At 51.1% G+C, this 15,353-nt stretch overlaps 1 protein-coding gene across 1 annotated transcript in view; it reads right to left on the bottom strand.

Annotated features, from left to right (window-relative positions):
• The window catches only part of FAM135B (family with sequence similarity 135 member B), a 111,684-nt gene that overhangs the window by 27,939 nt on the left and 68,392 nt on the right, over window positions 1-15,353 (bottom strand). The window contains exons 7-9 of the mRNA XM_041769449.1: window positions 13,731-13,780; window positions 3,269-3,424; window positions 2,392-2,465 (exon numbers count right to left, since the gene is read on the bottom strand). Of these exons, the coding sequence (XP_041625383.1) occupies window positions 2,392-2,465; window positions 3,269-3,424; window positions 13,731-13,780 (280 nt within the window). The remainder of the gene's footprint in view (window positions 1-2,391; window positions 2,466-3,268; window positions 3,425-13,730; window positions 13,781-15,353) is intronic.

Genomic DNA, 15,353 nt, shown 5'->3' with positions numbered 1-15,353 from the left:
AGCCCCATGAGATGAGGGATTCATCTCTTTTGGTCACTGCTGACTAATACCCACAAGAGTGTCAGGCCCATAATCAGCACTAAGCAAGTACCTGTTGAAGGAAGGACTCTTCTTTTCATTTCTAGGCAGCAACCTAAGAGAGGTGCAGGAACTGATCTGGTGTCAGAAATATTGCTGGTTACAGAACCAAGATTTCAAACCATGTATAGGAGTTTGAGATCAGGTCTTTCCACCATATTACTTGTCATCTTTTTAAAAAGGCCTGAATCATAACTATCACGGTGCCAAGTCTGAATTCTCTATCCTGGTCCATCAGGTCTCACATAGACTGGTCCACCTCGCTGGTCCTGCCTATCTCCCCTCTCGTTCCAGCTCCCTCCATCCTATAGCTTTGTTTGCCTTCCAGCTGCTCCTCCAACACCCTGTGTTCCCATACAAGAACCCTGACACCAGCTTTTCCTCCTGACCGGCCTTCTTTCATATCAAGGTCTGGCTGCCTATAACTCCGGTCTCCTTTCAAATGTCACATCCTCAGAAAGATTCCCTCCCAGAACTTGGGCTACAACGGTCCTTATCTCACACCCAGTGCTGTGTTGGAGCCAGTCCCACCAGCTTGCAAGAGCCAACTGTGCACATCCCTTCCCAGCCCCCGTGTTCAGAGAGAACATATTGGCGGCCTGAACACCACCGTGGTGGGAGCATTCACACAGTGAAAATCAGTGAGCACTACAGACCTAAGTTGTTTTTGTTTTTTCAGAGAGCTAGTCCTTCAACGAGGATGCTGGCCACATCCCTTCTCATCATGTTCTGTGTCCTCACCTTGATTTGGTTTTCTTTACTTGTCACTACCTGAGATAACTGGATTTACGTCTTGCCTGTGGCTGCCCTAGAATGAGAGACCCACAAGGACGGCATCAGTGACGTGTCCCTTGCAGGGTCGCAGGGCCTACTTGCACAATCCACGATTGTGTAACGTATTAGTCATCACCTAACATTTTGTGATCAGTGTCTGTGGCTTGACCAATGTGTTCCGTGTATGGATGTTGGTCCTTACAGCTATTGTCCTGCCCATTTCAGAGAAACTAAGATTGAGGGAGGGGAAGAGAAAAATAATAACCCAGCAATAGAACAGTACTTTCTCAAGGATCTGCTGTAGGCCAAAGGAGGAATAGGATCTTGATCCCAACTTGGCCAAGTACCATATCCTCTATACTTGGTATAAGTGGTCAACATCTCAACAAAACTCCTCTACAAGAGTAGTTGCCTATGTATCTGTCCCCTCCACGTGCACCCATCCATGCCCCTTGGGCACACAGCACAGTCCTGCAATCGAGGGCTTGCCTATCATGGAGACTCAGGAAGCAGGTTCCTGCCAGGATCCTGATTCACAGCATCTTGCCCAGTGGCCCTCATGGTTCTGTTCACATTTGTCACGTTAACTCTTCTCATCTTAGCTGCTGGACAGAATGAATGAATATGAGAGTGACTGGAAGACTACCTGGTTCCAGACAAGCTGTCCTCTCCACAGATGTATTTTCTCTGCCCCAACCCCCCTCCAGATTCCACAAGACAAACTGTCGGTGCCACCATACTTTTCCAACATGATGATGTGTGCAGAGAAGGAAGAGAAGGTCATAAAAAAGAGGGCGAGAAGGTTTTGAGGTCTGTCTTGCGAGACAGAGGAACCTGAAGTATTTCTCCTGCTGGATTTACCAGGCCATCTCGAACAATGACTCCATCCACATTTATTCTTTGAGGTGAATGTATGATTCAGAAACAAAAAGAGCCCCTTGAACTCGGTTAGCAAAGGCCAACCCATCTTGGAGGGACCCATCTGCTCCTGCCCACTGGGGAGATCTATAAGAGAATGACCTCATTTTCTGTCAACCCTCTGACTCTTTTTGTATGTTTTCCCTTTTTTTATTTTTAATTTTGGAGGAAGGCAGACTCAGAAATTAATCAGTCCTCCTAATTAGGTAGTTCCGTCTTCATTCTTATGCGAAATGCGTTTCGAGGCTACTGCAGAGTCTCCAGCGAATTCTGTGTTTTTTCTGACATAGCTTGTGGCCATGCCACCTGCTTCTAATTCGTTTTACAAAGAAGACTCAGCACAGATGTCTTCAGGGACCTAGGAAGTCTTGATTCTGTCTATAGAACCATAATAACATTCAACAAAAGAAAACTTTGGCTATTGACCTTCTCTGCCACCTGCCAGCTCCCGCCTCTGCAATTTGTCTCTTTTGCCTGCAGAGAAAATGTAGCCTGAATGTGCAGAGGTGGGCAGACTTCTTTCCTTTGCAGTCAGAGACGAAGGGAAGAAGCGCCTTTGAACAAGAATGTCTTGGGTGGCCACTTTCACAGTGTGATGTGGGCATGCAATTGGTTACTTACAGATTTTCCTGGAAAGTCAGGACTGCAAGTTTTTGGTGCTCCATGTAAAAGAAGGCCTCAGAAAACCTTCGGACCTGAGGAATAAGATAATGCAAACAGTTTAATGCACTGGGTGGGCATGATCTTTAATTTCCAAAGGGAAACTGGGACTCACAGAGGCAAGTGGTAGGAACAAAGGAGAGATAAGTCCACCACCAAGAGGTTTCAAAACAAGCTCTTCCACAGGTTCCCTCTCTCATCTGGGGCACTTAGCCTAAAGCTGGGTTATAGACACAGTTTAATGCATATTTATGAGAACCTGTTCTTGCATTGTTTTCTTTTTTTTTTTTTTTTCTTGCATTGTTTTCTATACTTTGTTTATTTAGGTCTTATTTCTTCTACTAGAAGAATATACTTGAAGACCAGGACCGTTAAGTAAATGCAGATGAACCAGAGTTTGCAAAGCCAGTCATGTAAGTGCAACTGATAAGTATTCTGTGGGCTCAGATACTCAGTCTTCTTGCTGTAAATGAGGAGACCAACATCTTCTATTATGCATTAGTACCGTCCACATAGATGGCAAAGAAATACACCAAGAACAACATCTTACATTTCAAAGCACTTCTCTAAAACATTTGCAGGGCACGTGTAACACCCTCATGCTATCATCTGGTAGCCAAGGCAGGTGTTAAATCAATGGTAGAGGCAAAGGTTTCAGAAGCTGAAGAAGTTCATAAAGTTGAGAGCTCACGGTTCATAAAGTCGAGTGCCAGGACTGGCACTCATGTCTATGAAGTCAACCCCAATTCCTGTTCTGCCCAGTGAACTAACTGTTGGAAAGCTTCCTCAAGGGTCCACTGGCATGTGATTAGAGAATTCATACCATTTGACACCTTACCCTCAAGGTGTGATGTTCCTGGGTGAGATAAGTGGTCACCTGGGAGTGTAGAGTCACCGTGTCTAGGAACTGGGTCCACAGAGCCATTAGGTGGGAGGTGAGCCAGGCGAGATCCTTACTTATCTGCTCAGCTATCTTCTCTGGATTGTTCAACATCTGCAGAGGCAAAATGGGGCAGTAAAGGACCTCTTCTGCGTGAATCTACTGCAGGCTCCCTCCCGAAGCCTTTGCGGACTTCCCTGCTTTTAGTGAATCTCTCCTTTCTCTGGACTCTGTATCACATTCCATTCTGGGCTCAGTCTTCTACAGTCATTATGGTTTCTACGTCTTCAAGGCTATTTGACAGGGAGGGCACTAGGAATTTTGTGTGTGCTCCCCGTTTCACGCCCACCATTACCTTTTAATAGAGTTCTTGTGCATCATTTCACATAAAAATAAAATGAGAATCAGAGGAATTCAGTAGCACAGCCAAGGCCACACGGAGCTGGGATTTAGTGGCATGGCTGACCACAGACCCACCACACCACACTGCCTTTTGATAGTAGGTGTTGAAAACACTTCCTGAGAAATGCTAATGCCTTTATCATCTCAGAGTACCTGACTAGTTAGGTGATTTGCACAGGGTGGGTGCCCTACAGCCCTACCACCGTCACTCCAAATAACTTAAGGGGGATCCTATGTTGCCTTAACTACACCTTGAAGACACCAGCCTAGAGAGGGCCTAGAGCCTTTGAAGGGGAACCTCTGGGTGGCCTTAGTTTAGAACTGGGAAGTCATCCATTAGGGGGTGGGGCAGACTTTGATTCTGCAGAAGGGAGAGAGGAGATCAGGTCTCTGAGAGAGACAGGGAGGCAGGTGTTAAAACCTGACACTGAGGGATCCCTGGGTGGCGCAGCGGTTTGGCGGCTGCCTTCGGCCCAGGGTGCGATCCTGGAGACCCGGGATCGAATCCCATGTCAGGCTCCTGGTGCATGGAGCCTGCTTCTCCCTCTGCCTGTGTCTCTGCCTCTCTCTCTCTCTCTGTGACTATCATAAATAAAAATTTTAAAAAAATTAAAAAAAAAAAAACACAAAATAAAACCTGACTCTGAGTGCTCAATCTCGTCATGTATTCAGCAAGCACTTGATGTGCATCTTCCATGTCTCAGGCACATGTTTTGAATACACAGGGACATGAAAATGAATAAGGCTGGGGTCTCTGCTGGCAGGAGCCTCACTGAGTGGAGGAGGCAGCAAGGTGAGTTAAAGCTTAGGAGTGGTGGGAATCACTCTGCCACAGAGATGCATCAGGACACAACCATAACCATTTCAAGCCCATTACTGCCCTGTGCCTCAGTTTCTTCATCTGTAAAATGCATAGGCAGAGCAAGTGACCACTTATAGGATGTAATAACAACAGGGAAAGTAAATTCAAAGCCTTGCTTCCACCCGTGGAAGTTCCTTTTGCTAGTCTTGGGCTAAAGGTTGATGCTCAAGGAAGGCAGCTGGGCTAGAGTGAGGCATCTACCTAAGAGGAGGGAAAAGAGGGAAGAAGCAACTTGGCAGTCAGTAAGGTTCTTAGAGTTCTTGGGAATTGTTATTTAATGATCAAGGACTGGCTGCCAGATACAGGGCATCAATCAAGTGGAGCATCTCTGAGCCACTTCTTCCAAGAGGAAAGGTCAGTCTTTGATGAAGACACCAGTTCCAAAGCTCCAGAGGGGGAGAATGGCTCTACTTTCTCCTGATGGAAGGCTTCTTTCCTGTACTGGCTCTATTGGGAGACAGGGGGCAAATTGGGACTGTCCACTCTTGGCTCAGCCCCATAATCTGTGGCCAAATGTGTCAGGAGCAGAACACATAGGAGTGGGTTGGGGAGAGTGGGGCACACGGTCATCCTCTGGGGAACCTCCAGGCTGCAATATGAGGTTTTTGGATAGACCAGAAGTGGCTCCTCTCCACCAGTTACCCTTGTCAATGAGCACTAAACACCTGCACCAGCACTTGGCACCATTTTACCCCGATGCCATGGCCTGCCTCACCTCTGGCTACCTTCCCTTCTGGCCACACCACCTGCTCACCGTGACCTGAACACACCCAGCTCCTTCCAAGTACTAGGCTCTGACCACACTGCACATCCTCTTTGGAAGGCCTTCCCCTTTCACCTTCCAGACTCCCTTCTCCCTTGCTTCACCACTCAAGACGTGTCTGTTCTCCCCCAGGGCACTGTTAAGGAGCCAACGCAGCCCCCCTGCTTCTGATGATTCTTTAGGAACGTCTACTCCGCTCCAAGGGGACGTCAAACCTCCCTGTGCTTGAAGTGGACCTGACTTCACACACACGCTCTCATGGCACCACTGGCCACACATTGTTCCCACGACCCTCCTCTACCTGCGTTCCGAGCATTAGACTTCTCTGTATTCCTGGTAACTACACGGTGGTGGACTCATGGGGCTTCAGTAACTCTTTATTGGAAAAAGTCAGGTGACTCTGCATTGATGCGAGGCACCCTAGGCCTCAGTAACTGGACTTCCCTTGCTGGGCTGCTGACTCCGGCCCCCACAGCTTCTGCCATCTTCACTGCAGTGGCACCAGCCAACACAGCTTGAATGCTGAGCTCAGCCGCCGGAGCAAAAAGGAGAGAGAGCAAAGCTACTCACAGAACGTGTCTTTGGGAGAATGATCTTTTTTCCCCTTGGTTGATTACGGAAATGGCTTCAGATAAGGTTAAGGAAGCTTCTAATTAGGCCACAAGAGGACTCTTCGCCTCGCACAGACGCCCGGGCCTGTGTAATTACAGATGATGGGCATGGAGGGGCATCTCACGCAGGATGAGGAGAGGCCCTTCAGGCGGACGAGGACACAACGTGGCCCAACGCTCTTTCAAGTGAAGCTGCCTGAAGAATGCTCAGCCACTCAGCTCTGCACTCCTGCCACGTGTCTCATCCGGGCTCTCACCATACTCTCCTTTGTTCACTCGGCCCCGCTCACTTTGCTTATTGAGTGATTGTTCTATGTGAGGGGTGTGCTGAGCCCTGGGGAGCCACAGGTAAAAACACCCAGGCCTGGGAACAACCTGTATCGTGGCTCAGTGACAACCACGTATTTAGAGAGTTATAATACACCTACCATGTGCTGTGAAAGAGATATATACTGAGTGCTGTCGGAGGGTCATGGAGGCTTCCTGGAGGAGGTGATCCCAATGCTGGGTGCTCAAGGGAAAGAGAAGCCTCCATATGTTTCCTGAACTAACCACATTCCCTGGCACCCAGAGCCTTGCAGCTACTGAAGAGGCCCTTCTGCAGCAAGGTCAGGTCCCTCTGGGTCCGTGGACCCCCACATTCGAGGGGAGGGTCCCGGAGGGCACTCTGGGCATCACTTCCAAAGCCCCACTCCTCAGTGTGGATGCTCAGGGGGCCCTGCAGTTTGGGGGAGGGTCACATAGGGGAAGGGAAACCAGGCTGAGCAGAGTCAGACTCTGTGCTCAGCCTCACGGCACCGCTGCACAGACACCTCCCGGGAGAGTGTTAGAAATGCACAGTCTCCCGCCCCAGCCCAGATCAAATCAGAATCTCTATTTTCGCAAGATGGCCAGGTATTTCGTATGCATGTTCAAGTCTGAGAGATTCTAAAATTGGACAGAGATATGGATGTTACTCAAATGCGTCGCCTCTAGAGGAGCTCTGTCGCTCCCTGGCAACCCTAGACGGGATATGAGTGATCAGAGCTGTGACCTCCCTCCAGAGCTCAGCTCAGGGGGACCGTGGCTGGCCAGGGAAGAAGTCACCATGATCACAGGGGACAGGCACTCTCTACACTTTTAGTTTCCTCTGCTAGGGAGCTAGGCTAATAAAACCTACAGACCCATGCAAGGATTCAATGAGATGTCATGAAACATCCCTATCAATGGGATCGTTTTGAACCACATCACAAAGATGTTTTCAGGCTTAAGTGAAATAATTTTTTAAAAACCCCCTGGCAAGGCAATTTGCAAAAAAAAAAAAAAAAAAAAAAAAATCCACACGATTCAGTAAACAAAATAAGGAAAACCCAGGCCACCCCAACTGGTAGCTGTTTGTTTATGCACCATAACTTAATTTTTAGTATTTCCTGCTAGGAGGGCACAGCTCAGGGAAAGGCCATTCAGCAATTGAGGATCTCCCAGAAGTTTATGGGGGAAACCTAGAAAGAATTTTTTTTCTGTGACAGGAAACCTGGTTTTGCTGAATTTTTAAAGAGAACTGGCAACTGCCTTCAGGTAGGTAGTCAGCACATGTTGAGCCTGTCCGTTGTGCCCAAGCAGGTGGCTGAGTTCCAGCGGAGTAGAGAGCACACCGCACCCCTTCCCTGAGGAGACTGCACCGCAGGGACCTTACCCTGTGCCTGACTCACCCTTCCAGCCCGGCCCCCAGGACAGGCTTCCCGCGCTCCGGGATTGTGTGGCTGTTCCCTCCCTGCCAGCGGGCACACCCTGACCCCTGCATGGCGAGCCTCCCAGACAGCCAGGCACTCCCACGTCTTACACCCCCTGGTCGAGCCCTGACCCTACTGGCAGCTTCTGAACAAGCCTCTTCCTCTTGAGTCCTGGGAAAGTGTCTCCAGTGTCTCCATTGTATTCCCAACGAAGAGCAAAGTGGCCGCCAGCACACCGTAGGTGCTTGATAAGTGTTGACAGGATAGATTCACTTGGAATAAAGATGCATACGAATTGCTCCATGACTACAGAACTCAATGTTTTCAAATTCTCTTAAATCACAGACACGTTTCCATGCCTACGCGCCACCCCCTACCCAAACCTCATCTATTCTCTTTGATGGACAGTTAGCGCCCTGGTGTGGCTGCCCAGTAGGTGGCGATGTCCTGCCTCTAAATGCTTGGTGGGCTTTGAGCGCCCTTTTGGGGGTGTGAGGGAGGGGGCTCTGTTTCCTCCACTGAGAGCATCAGGGCAGCTTTTTAGCAAACAACAAGATGGGCTGAAGCCCACCCCCGCTTCCCTCCCCATCACCCAGCCGTATCCCTGCATCTGTGGGCTAACTGGTTTGCTCCGTACAAAATTAAGCCTGCAACAGCGCAATCACTCAGAACCAGGGGCAGTATCCCTGCAGCCCTGGGCCCGGCGCCAGAGGAGGAAGGTGACCCATTCCTCAGCTTTTCGTGAGATGCATCGGAGAGGCTCATTGTCAGCCCGAGCTCCCACCTGAACCCCGCGGGGACGATGCACCGATACAGCAGAAGCTTTACGGAAGGGACCCTTCAGAGTCCGTTGTGGCAGAATGAATGGGGACACACCTGTAGGTCCCCCTGTATTCTCAGGGCTGCTGCGGGGCAGCGCCCGGTGCATCGCAGGTGGGAGCCAGCGTCCGGCACAGAGCAACTGGCGTTGGCTGTAAATGCGGTTCGCCACCCTTCCCTGCCTCGAGACACGCTCTCCTCCATCCACGCAGCCCCCTGCGAGCTTGTCACCCTCCTGCATGGCTCCCTGTCACCCGGGGCTCAGCCCCCTCCCGCTGCCTCCCCTTCCCAGAGCCACTGCCTAGACAGTCCTCTCACCGGAGGCCACGAAGCCTTCCCTCACTCAGCCTCCCCTCTGGGGTCCACGGCATCTGCCCCTCATCCCTGGAGGCGGTTAGTGGCACATCCTCTGGGGGTCCCACAACCACACGCATGTCTGTGTCCGTATCTGCCGTTCCCACCAGCTCGCGAAGACGACTGGGACAGGGTCAAGTGGCAGCGGTACCACGTGCCCATGTGAGCTCATTTCACCCTCAGAATGGCCCACCCCACGTGGGCCACCAGCCACCCAGAGGAGACACGGCTGCCCAAAGTGGACAGTCAGCCCACACGCCCAGCACACATCGTGCAGTCCACGCGGACTCCTCCTTGGTGCACGATGGCACAGCATCGCCCAGGGGCCTGTGGAACCAAGAAAGAGCATGCCACCTCCTGCCTCGGTCTGTAGATGAGCCAACAGCCTCGGGAGGGTGACAGCTGCTACAGGCTCCCTCGCTCCCTCACCTTTGGTGGCTTGTACGTTCTTGCGACTCATTAGTGCACCTGTTCATTACAGGAATGAACCCTCTGGCCAGGGGGGGTTTGAGAGTCAACCAGTCACTTCCGTCGGCTGTGAGCCCCGGAGGGCATGGGGTCCTGTCCCTGCTGAGTCCCCCGGGGCCCAACATGCGGCCTGGCGAGGCCTGGGCACTCACCGAGTGTTTGCTGAGATGAGTCAGAGCTCCTGAGCCAACACTCTAGGGTCGCCCCCACGGAAACCTGACTCTTCATGGTCACCGAGAGCAACGTGGCCTCTGAACCACATTCCTGGCCGAGCACGTGTGGCAGCGGGAGCTGTGGCCAGGGATGTGACAAGCCAGAGCGCAGTGAGAACTGATCCAAATGCGACAGTTAGCATTTCCTGCATTCACCCCCCTGCCGGCTACATGTGGATGCTTCACAGACCCGACCTGTGTTCCCTGCAGGGGGCGCGTCTGCTTCCCTGGACGGCACCACGGTGGGGAGAGGGGGCTCCAGCGTCGCGGCCACCAGCGCCTGATCTGCACTGCCAGTGCTGTGACTCTGGGCAAACAACCCTTCCTTTGTGAGCTGAGCCCCGATTCCCGGTCCCCTGAGAACAACAGGATCCCTCAGGCCAAGCCGTACACCTGCTGGGCCCATTAAATGAGAAAATGCAACGCCGGCAGCTGGCCAGTGTGCAAGCTTACTGACTCAGATTAAAAGAGGTTAATAAAAACCAAACGGTTTTACCCCCACTTTACAGATAAGAACATCAAGGCCAGGACAGCCCCCGTGGTGCAGCGGTTTGGCGCCGCCTGCAGCCCAAGGTGTGATCCTGGAGACCCGGGATGGAGTCCCACATCGGGCTCCCTGCAGGGAGCCTGCTTCTCCCTCTGCCTGTGTCTCTGCATCTGTGTGTGTGTGTCTCTCATGAATAAATAAATAAAATCTTTAAAAAAAAAACACACAAACATCAAGGCCCAGAAAGTTTAAGCAGCTTGTCTAAAGTCGGAAGATCTCCTGGCTCTGATGTGACCGCGTCTGCAACACATCACGACTCCTCAGCACATCCACAGTCCCCCAACCTACCAACCACCACCACCACCGAGAAAGGTCTAAGGAAGAAACAGGGAGGAGCCCCCGCCCTGCCCCCGAGGAGTGTGGCACAGCGGGAAACTGAGGCAGCGGGTGGGCTGGGTGCTGTGCCATCTGGGAGTGTGTGCTCCATCTCCCTCCACCACTCACTGGGTGCCCTGGCCAAGTGCTTCCATAAAGGCCAAGTCTCGGTGGTTACAGGAGGCCAGAGGAGAGTCTACACGACAAGCACTAAGCCTGCACCTGGCTCAGAGCACGCGCTGGCTAAATGCAGGTTGTCCTTGCTCCTGGTGGTGGGATGCTCTGGTGAAAGCACCGGGGGCTAGCCTGCCTTCCTGGGCTTCAGAAGAGAAGCTTCTGGGAACCCGAGAGCTAGCAGAGAACCCACAGGACACCCCATCTCGGACCGCTCATCCCGTTGGCAGTGGCAGCAAAGGTGTGGTGAGTAACAGCTGCCAACAGCTGCATTTTTTTAAAACTGCGAACATGAAATTTTTGATAATGTACAGATTGCATCAGTGTCTCCTTGGGATCCTGAGCTGCATCCAGGCCTGGAGGGAGAGGCCAGCTCTGTGCAGCAGACCCGACCTGTGAGACAAGAGCTGGGTGCTCATAGGGTCCCCTCGTGAGCTCTCTCCTGGTCTCACCACAGCCACGACACACAGATGAGGAATCTGAGGGCCGTGAAGACCCTAAATTGCACACCCGGGATCACACAGCTGATGTGCAGAAGGGCTGGAGTGTGCACTTGAACCTGCAAAGCCTGCGGGCTTTTCCAAGGTGATGCTGCGCTGGGTGCACTCCGGGGAGGAAGGGGGAGCCCTGTCCCCTGGAGTCTTGGGCCCTGAGGTCAGCTTAGCCGTCCCTCTTAGCACTGCCTTTACCTGCTCCGGATTGAGGGAGTGGATGCTCCACACATTAGCATCTCCGTCCTTGGCCGGTCTTCCCCACCACACTCTCTAAATGGACCTCTTGTGTCCCTCATGAGTCCCCACCTTTATCAGGACAAGCACCTGCAAGGGGACTCCTTGATGATCCTACAGCTAAGTCTCACCCTTTCTTCAGGGCTCATATCACATGGCCCCTCCGCCCTAGACCCTCCCCGACCCCAGCTCCCGGCACCACCTTTACACTCTGCCTTCCTGCCCAGCTGCTGCCTGTCCACATAACACTGAGCTTTGCTGATTTTATACCATGCTCTAGGGGCGCCTGGGTGCCTCAGTCGGTGAAATATCTGCCTTGGGCTCAGGTCATGATCCCACGGTCCTGGGATCGAGTCCTGCATCAGGCTCCCTGCTCGGTGGAGAGTTTGCTTCTCCCTCTCCCTCTGCTCTCTCTCTCTCTCTCTCTCTCAAATAAATACAGTATCTAAAAAAATATAACGTGCTCTAAAGCAGGTGTTCTCAACCGTGGCTGCACAGCAGACACATCTGGGGAGCCTCTCCTAAGTTTTCTTCTTCCAGTTTTACTGCGATACTATTAACGCACAGCACTGTGTACATGTAAGGTATACAAGATTTGATAAATGCATATATTGTGAAATGATCACGAGAACATGAGCAAACAAACCCATCACTTCACATACTTCAAATGATGTCCCTGGGATGAGAACTTTTAAGACCTACACTCACTAACTTTCAAATACACAGCAAGTATTACTAACTCTGGGCCCCACACACTGCATGTTACATTCCGAGAACCGATGCACCTTAAAACTGGACGTTTGTACCTTTTGATCACCTTCGCCCATTCCCTTGTCCTCTGACAACCACCGATCTGTCCTCTATTCCCACGAGTTAGGTTTTTGTTCGACTTACATTTCACGTGTACGTGGGATCCCCCATCACTTGTCTTTGACCTCTTGCACTCAGCACGACGCCCTCGGGATTCGTCGTTCACACTGTTGCAAATGGCAGGATTTCCTTCTTCATACGGCTGAGTAGAATTCCACTGCGTAGATGCACCGTATCTTCTTCATCCACTCACCCGTACGTGGACACTCAGGTTGTTTCCACGGCTTGGCTATTGTGAATCACGCTGCAGTGGACACGGGGATGCAGGCATCTCTTCGAGTCCGTGATCTCATTTCCTTTGGATACATACTCAGCAGCGAAATGGCTGGATCGTAGGGTGGTTGTATTTTTGTATGTTCGAGGAGCTTCCGTACTGTCTTCCACAGCAGCTGCTTCGGTTTCCATTCCCAACAGTGCACATGGGCTCCCTTCCCTCCCACCACATCCTCACCACCCTTGATGTCTGTCTTTTTGGTAGCAGCCACTCTAACAGGTGTGACGGGATATATCTCACTGTGGTTTCCATCAAGCTGGGGAGCTATGACTGTACAAATGCCTGAGCTCCACTCCCTGATACTGTCTCCACCCTGTTTAGATGGGACCCAGGCAAAGGTACATCTTTAAAGTCCCAAATGTGGGCACCGGGGAGAGGGGGGCTCAGTCACTTAGGTGTCTGCCTTGGCTCAGGTCATCATCCCAGGGTCCTGGGGGTGAGCCCCATAGCTCCCTGCTCAGTGGGGAGCCTGCTTCTCCTTTCCTTCTGTTTGCTTTTTCTCTCTCTCTCCTTTTTTTTTTCTCTCTCTCTCTCTCTCTCAAATAAATACATAAATCTTAAAAAAAAATAAAGTTCCAAATGTGTTTTGACTGTGCAGCAAGGGATGAGAACGCTGGTGTGAGAGACGGCGATGTCACTTTGCAAAGAGACAGTCTTCTGAGTCCAGCTGCGGGCACTGATTAGCAGTGTCACCAAGCCTGAGCTGCCACCCTGGCTTCCATCTTAATCTTGCCTCTTGCTCTAGAAGGACGACGTGCAGTACCCACCCAGACCATCCACACAATGAGATGGGGGAAAGTGTTCCAGAGGTTGCAAAGGACAATAGCAGGAATTTGCCAATAGGTGTCTATTTAAGCACCTATCCCTAATACATACTCAATGAATTTTTGACAGATGCGTGCTACTGTTTTCAGGACCAGCGTCACCATGCTGCTAGCCCCCTGCCATAGCTGAGGCCATCTGGGCACAGGTGCAAGGTCTCCATCGCCCTCCAGGAGAAGCACATAGCTGGTAGTCAATACATTTTGTTCAATGGATAAGTAAGAGACAAACGCAGTGTTGGCTCCAGGGACAGAGACCTGTTAACCTGTTCGTTTTTTCCCAAAACATCTAGCAGAGAGCTAGACACGCAGAGGGGTCAAGTGGACCCTTAACAACAGAAAGTGATGGGACAGAAGAGGATCTCTTCAGTTTCTGGTCTAGCGTGAGCTCATACGCCCTATGCTTTCATCTCTGATTTCTACATCAAGCCGGGACCTATGTTGGTCCCGAATTGCACCACTGCCCTTTGGGCCAGTTTTCTAATTACCTGTAGCTCTGAGCACAGCTGAGAGAGCGTTTCCTCAACTCCAAGGGACTCTAGGAAGAAAAAAGAAAGACGGACAATTAAATGGACACATGTGGAAATGCTACAGTCACTAACTGCAATAAAGCAATATAGGTTCAGGTTGGCATGAAAGTCACAGAAAGATACACAATTCCCGAGGACTCTCCTCCTTTTCTATTCTAATTTCCTAAAGGGGTCATATTTACAAAAAAAAAAAAAAAAAAAAAAAAAAAAAAGGTTAAACCTGATCTGGAGCCTTGTGACCCCACACTAGATAAAGATCAACATAATCTCATGGATGCTTTTCTGAGGAGGAGAAGGCCCCCAGGTCCACACACTAGTTTGTGTGGTTCAATGTGATCCCACAGCCTTTGGGGTTTTTGCAAACATGTGCATCCAAGCGTGCACGCACCTGCACCTACCTGTGTGTGAAACCTGTAGGGCATGGATTCAGATCTCCATCATATAGGTAAATGCTGGGAAACAGAGAGTAGTGGAGCAAGCAGCACAGCTGAGCCCAGCTCCACCCACTGTGACACCCACGATCATCACACCCCAGAGAGGAGCCTGTGATCTCAGCTCTTCTTAGCAGGAATCTCTGGCCTCTGGCCATTTGTAATTCAATGTTGGCAGCTCCATCTTTGAATTCCCCCCTCAGTTCCATGATGCTGTGGTCAGTGGTTTGCACCAGGCCATGGCATGGGTTCTACTTAAAGCACTGCTGCTCAGGTGAGTGGGAGCAATTCCCTCACGCCTCTGGATCCTCACTGATGGCCTGATGAGTGCAGTGCCTTTGCCCCCAGCACCTTCGTTGGCTCTGGGAGTCCCACCAGGCACAGTGGACTTTTGTCCCACTGATCAGGCTCTGTCCGTGGCACCTGGCACACAGCAGATACCCAGTAACAATACGATCGTGAATGAATGAGCAAATAAACCCAGTTCCTTTGGGTAAAAAGAAATTAAAGCAAGAAGTCAACTAGCACTGCACCATCTCCATCTTCCCTGTGAGCTTCGGAAACTGGCTCTGATTCTGTGCATGTCTTTTTTGTGTGCATAACATTTGAACCTGAAAAAAATTCAGCTTCACTATTGCGCGATTCAAAGAGTAGCGTCTGGCTTGTCCGGGGTGTTAAGGCTGATAAGGCCAGATGCTAAGATGGCAGGACAACTCATCAACAGCACCGCACCTACTCCTTGACCCTACCTGCCAGGCACTGTGCGCAAGGGATCTGGGGGGGGGGGGGGGCTCTGTTCTCAAGACCCCGCGTCTAGTGGGGAAAAGAAACATGCAAATAAATCATTGTCACCTGGCGTGTTCAGTGCAGTAATGGGCAGTGTACGAGGCTCTAAGGTTGTCCCAGTAGGTGAGGTCCAGGGGTGCGTGTGGGGAAACTGAGCTACCCCAGCAGGATTATTCTTAACCTTGAACCAGGCTAAGCAACTGGCCTCAGTTCTGGAAGCAAAGGGGCCTCAGTAGAGGACTATGAGCAGAATCATACTGTGTCACCTGCTGCAAATGAGGGGGATGACAGAAGGGACCCTGCCCCAAGAGTCAATGCAGGAGTCCCCGTCTCTCGTCTTGTTTCTGCCACGCATTGCTGTGTG

This window comes from Vulpes lagopus, chromosome 9 (genome assembly GCF_018345385.1).
Source record: "Vulpes lagopus strain Blue_001 chromosome 9, ASM1834538v1, whole genome shotgun sequence".
Lineage (NCBI taxonomy): Eukaryota > Metazoa > Chordata > Mammalia > Carnivora > Canidae > Vulpes > Vulpes lagopus.
This window is presented reverse-complemented; position numbering and strand designations above follow the sequence as displayed.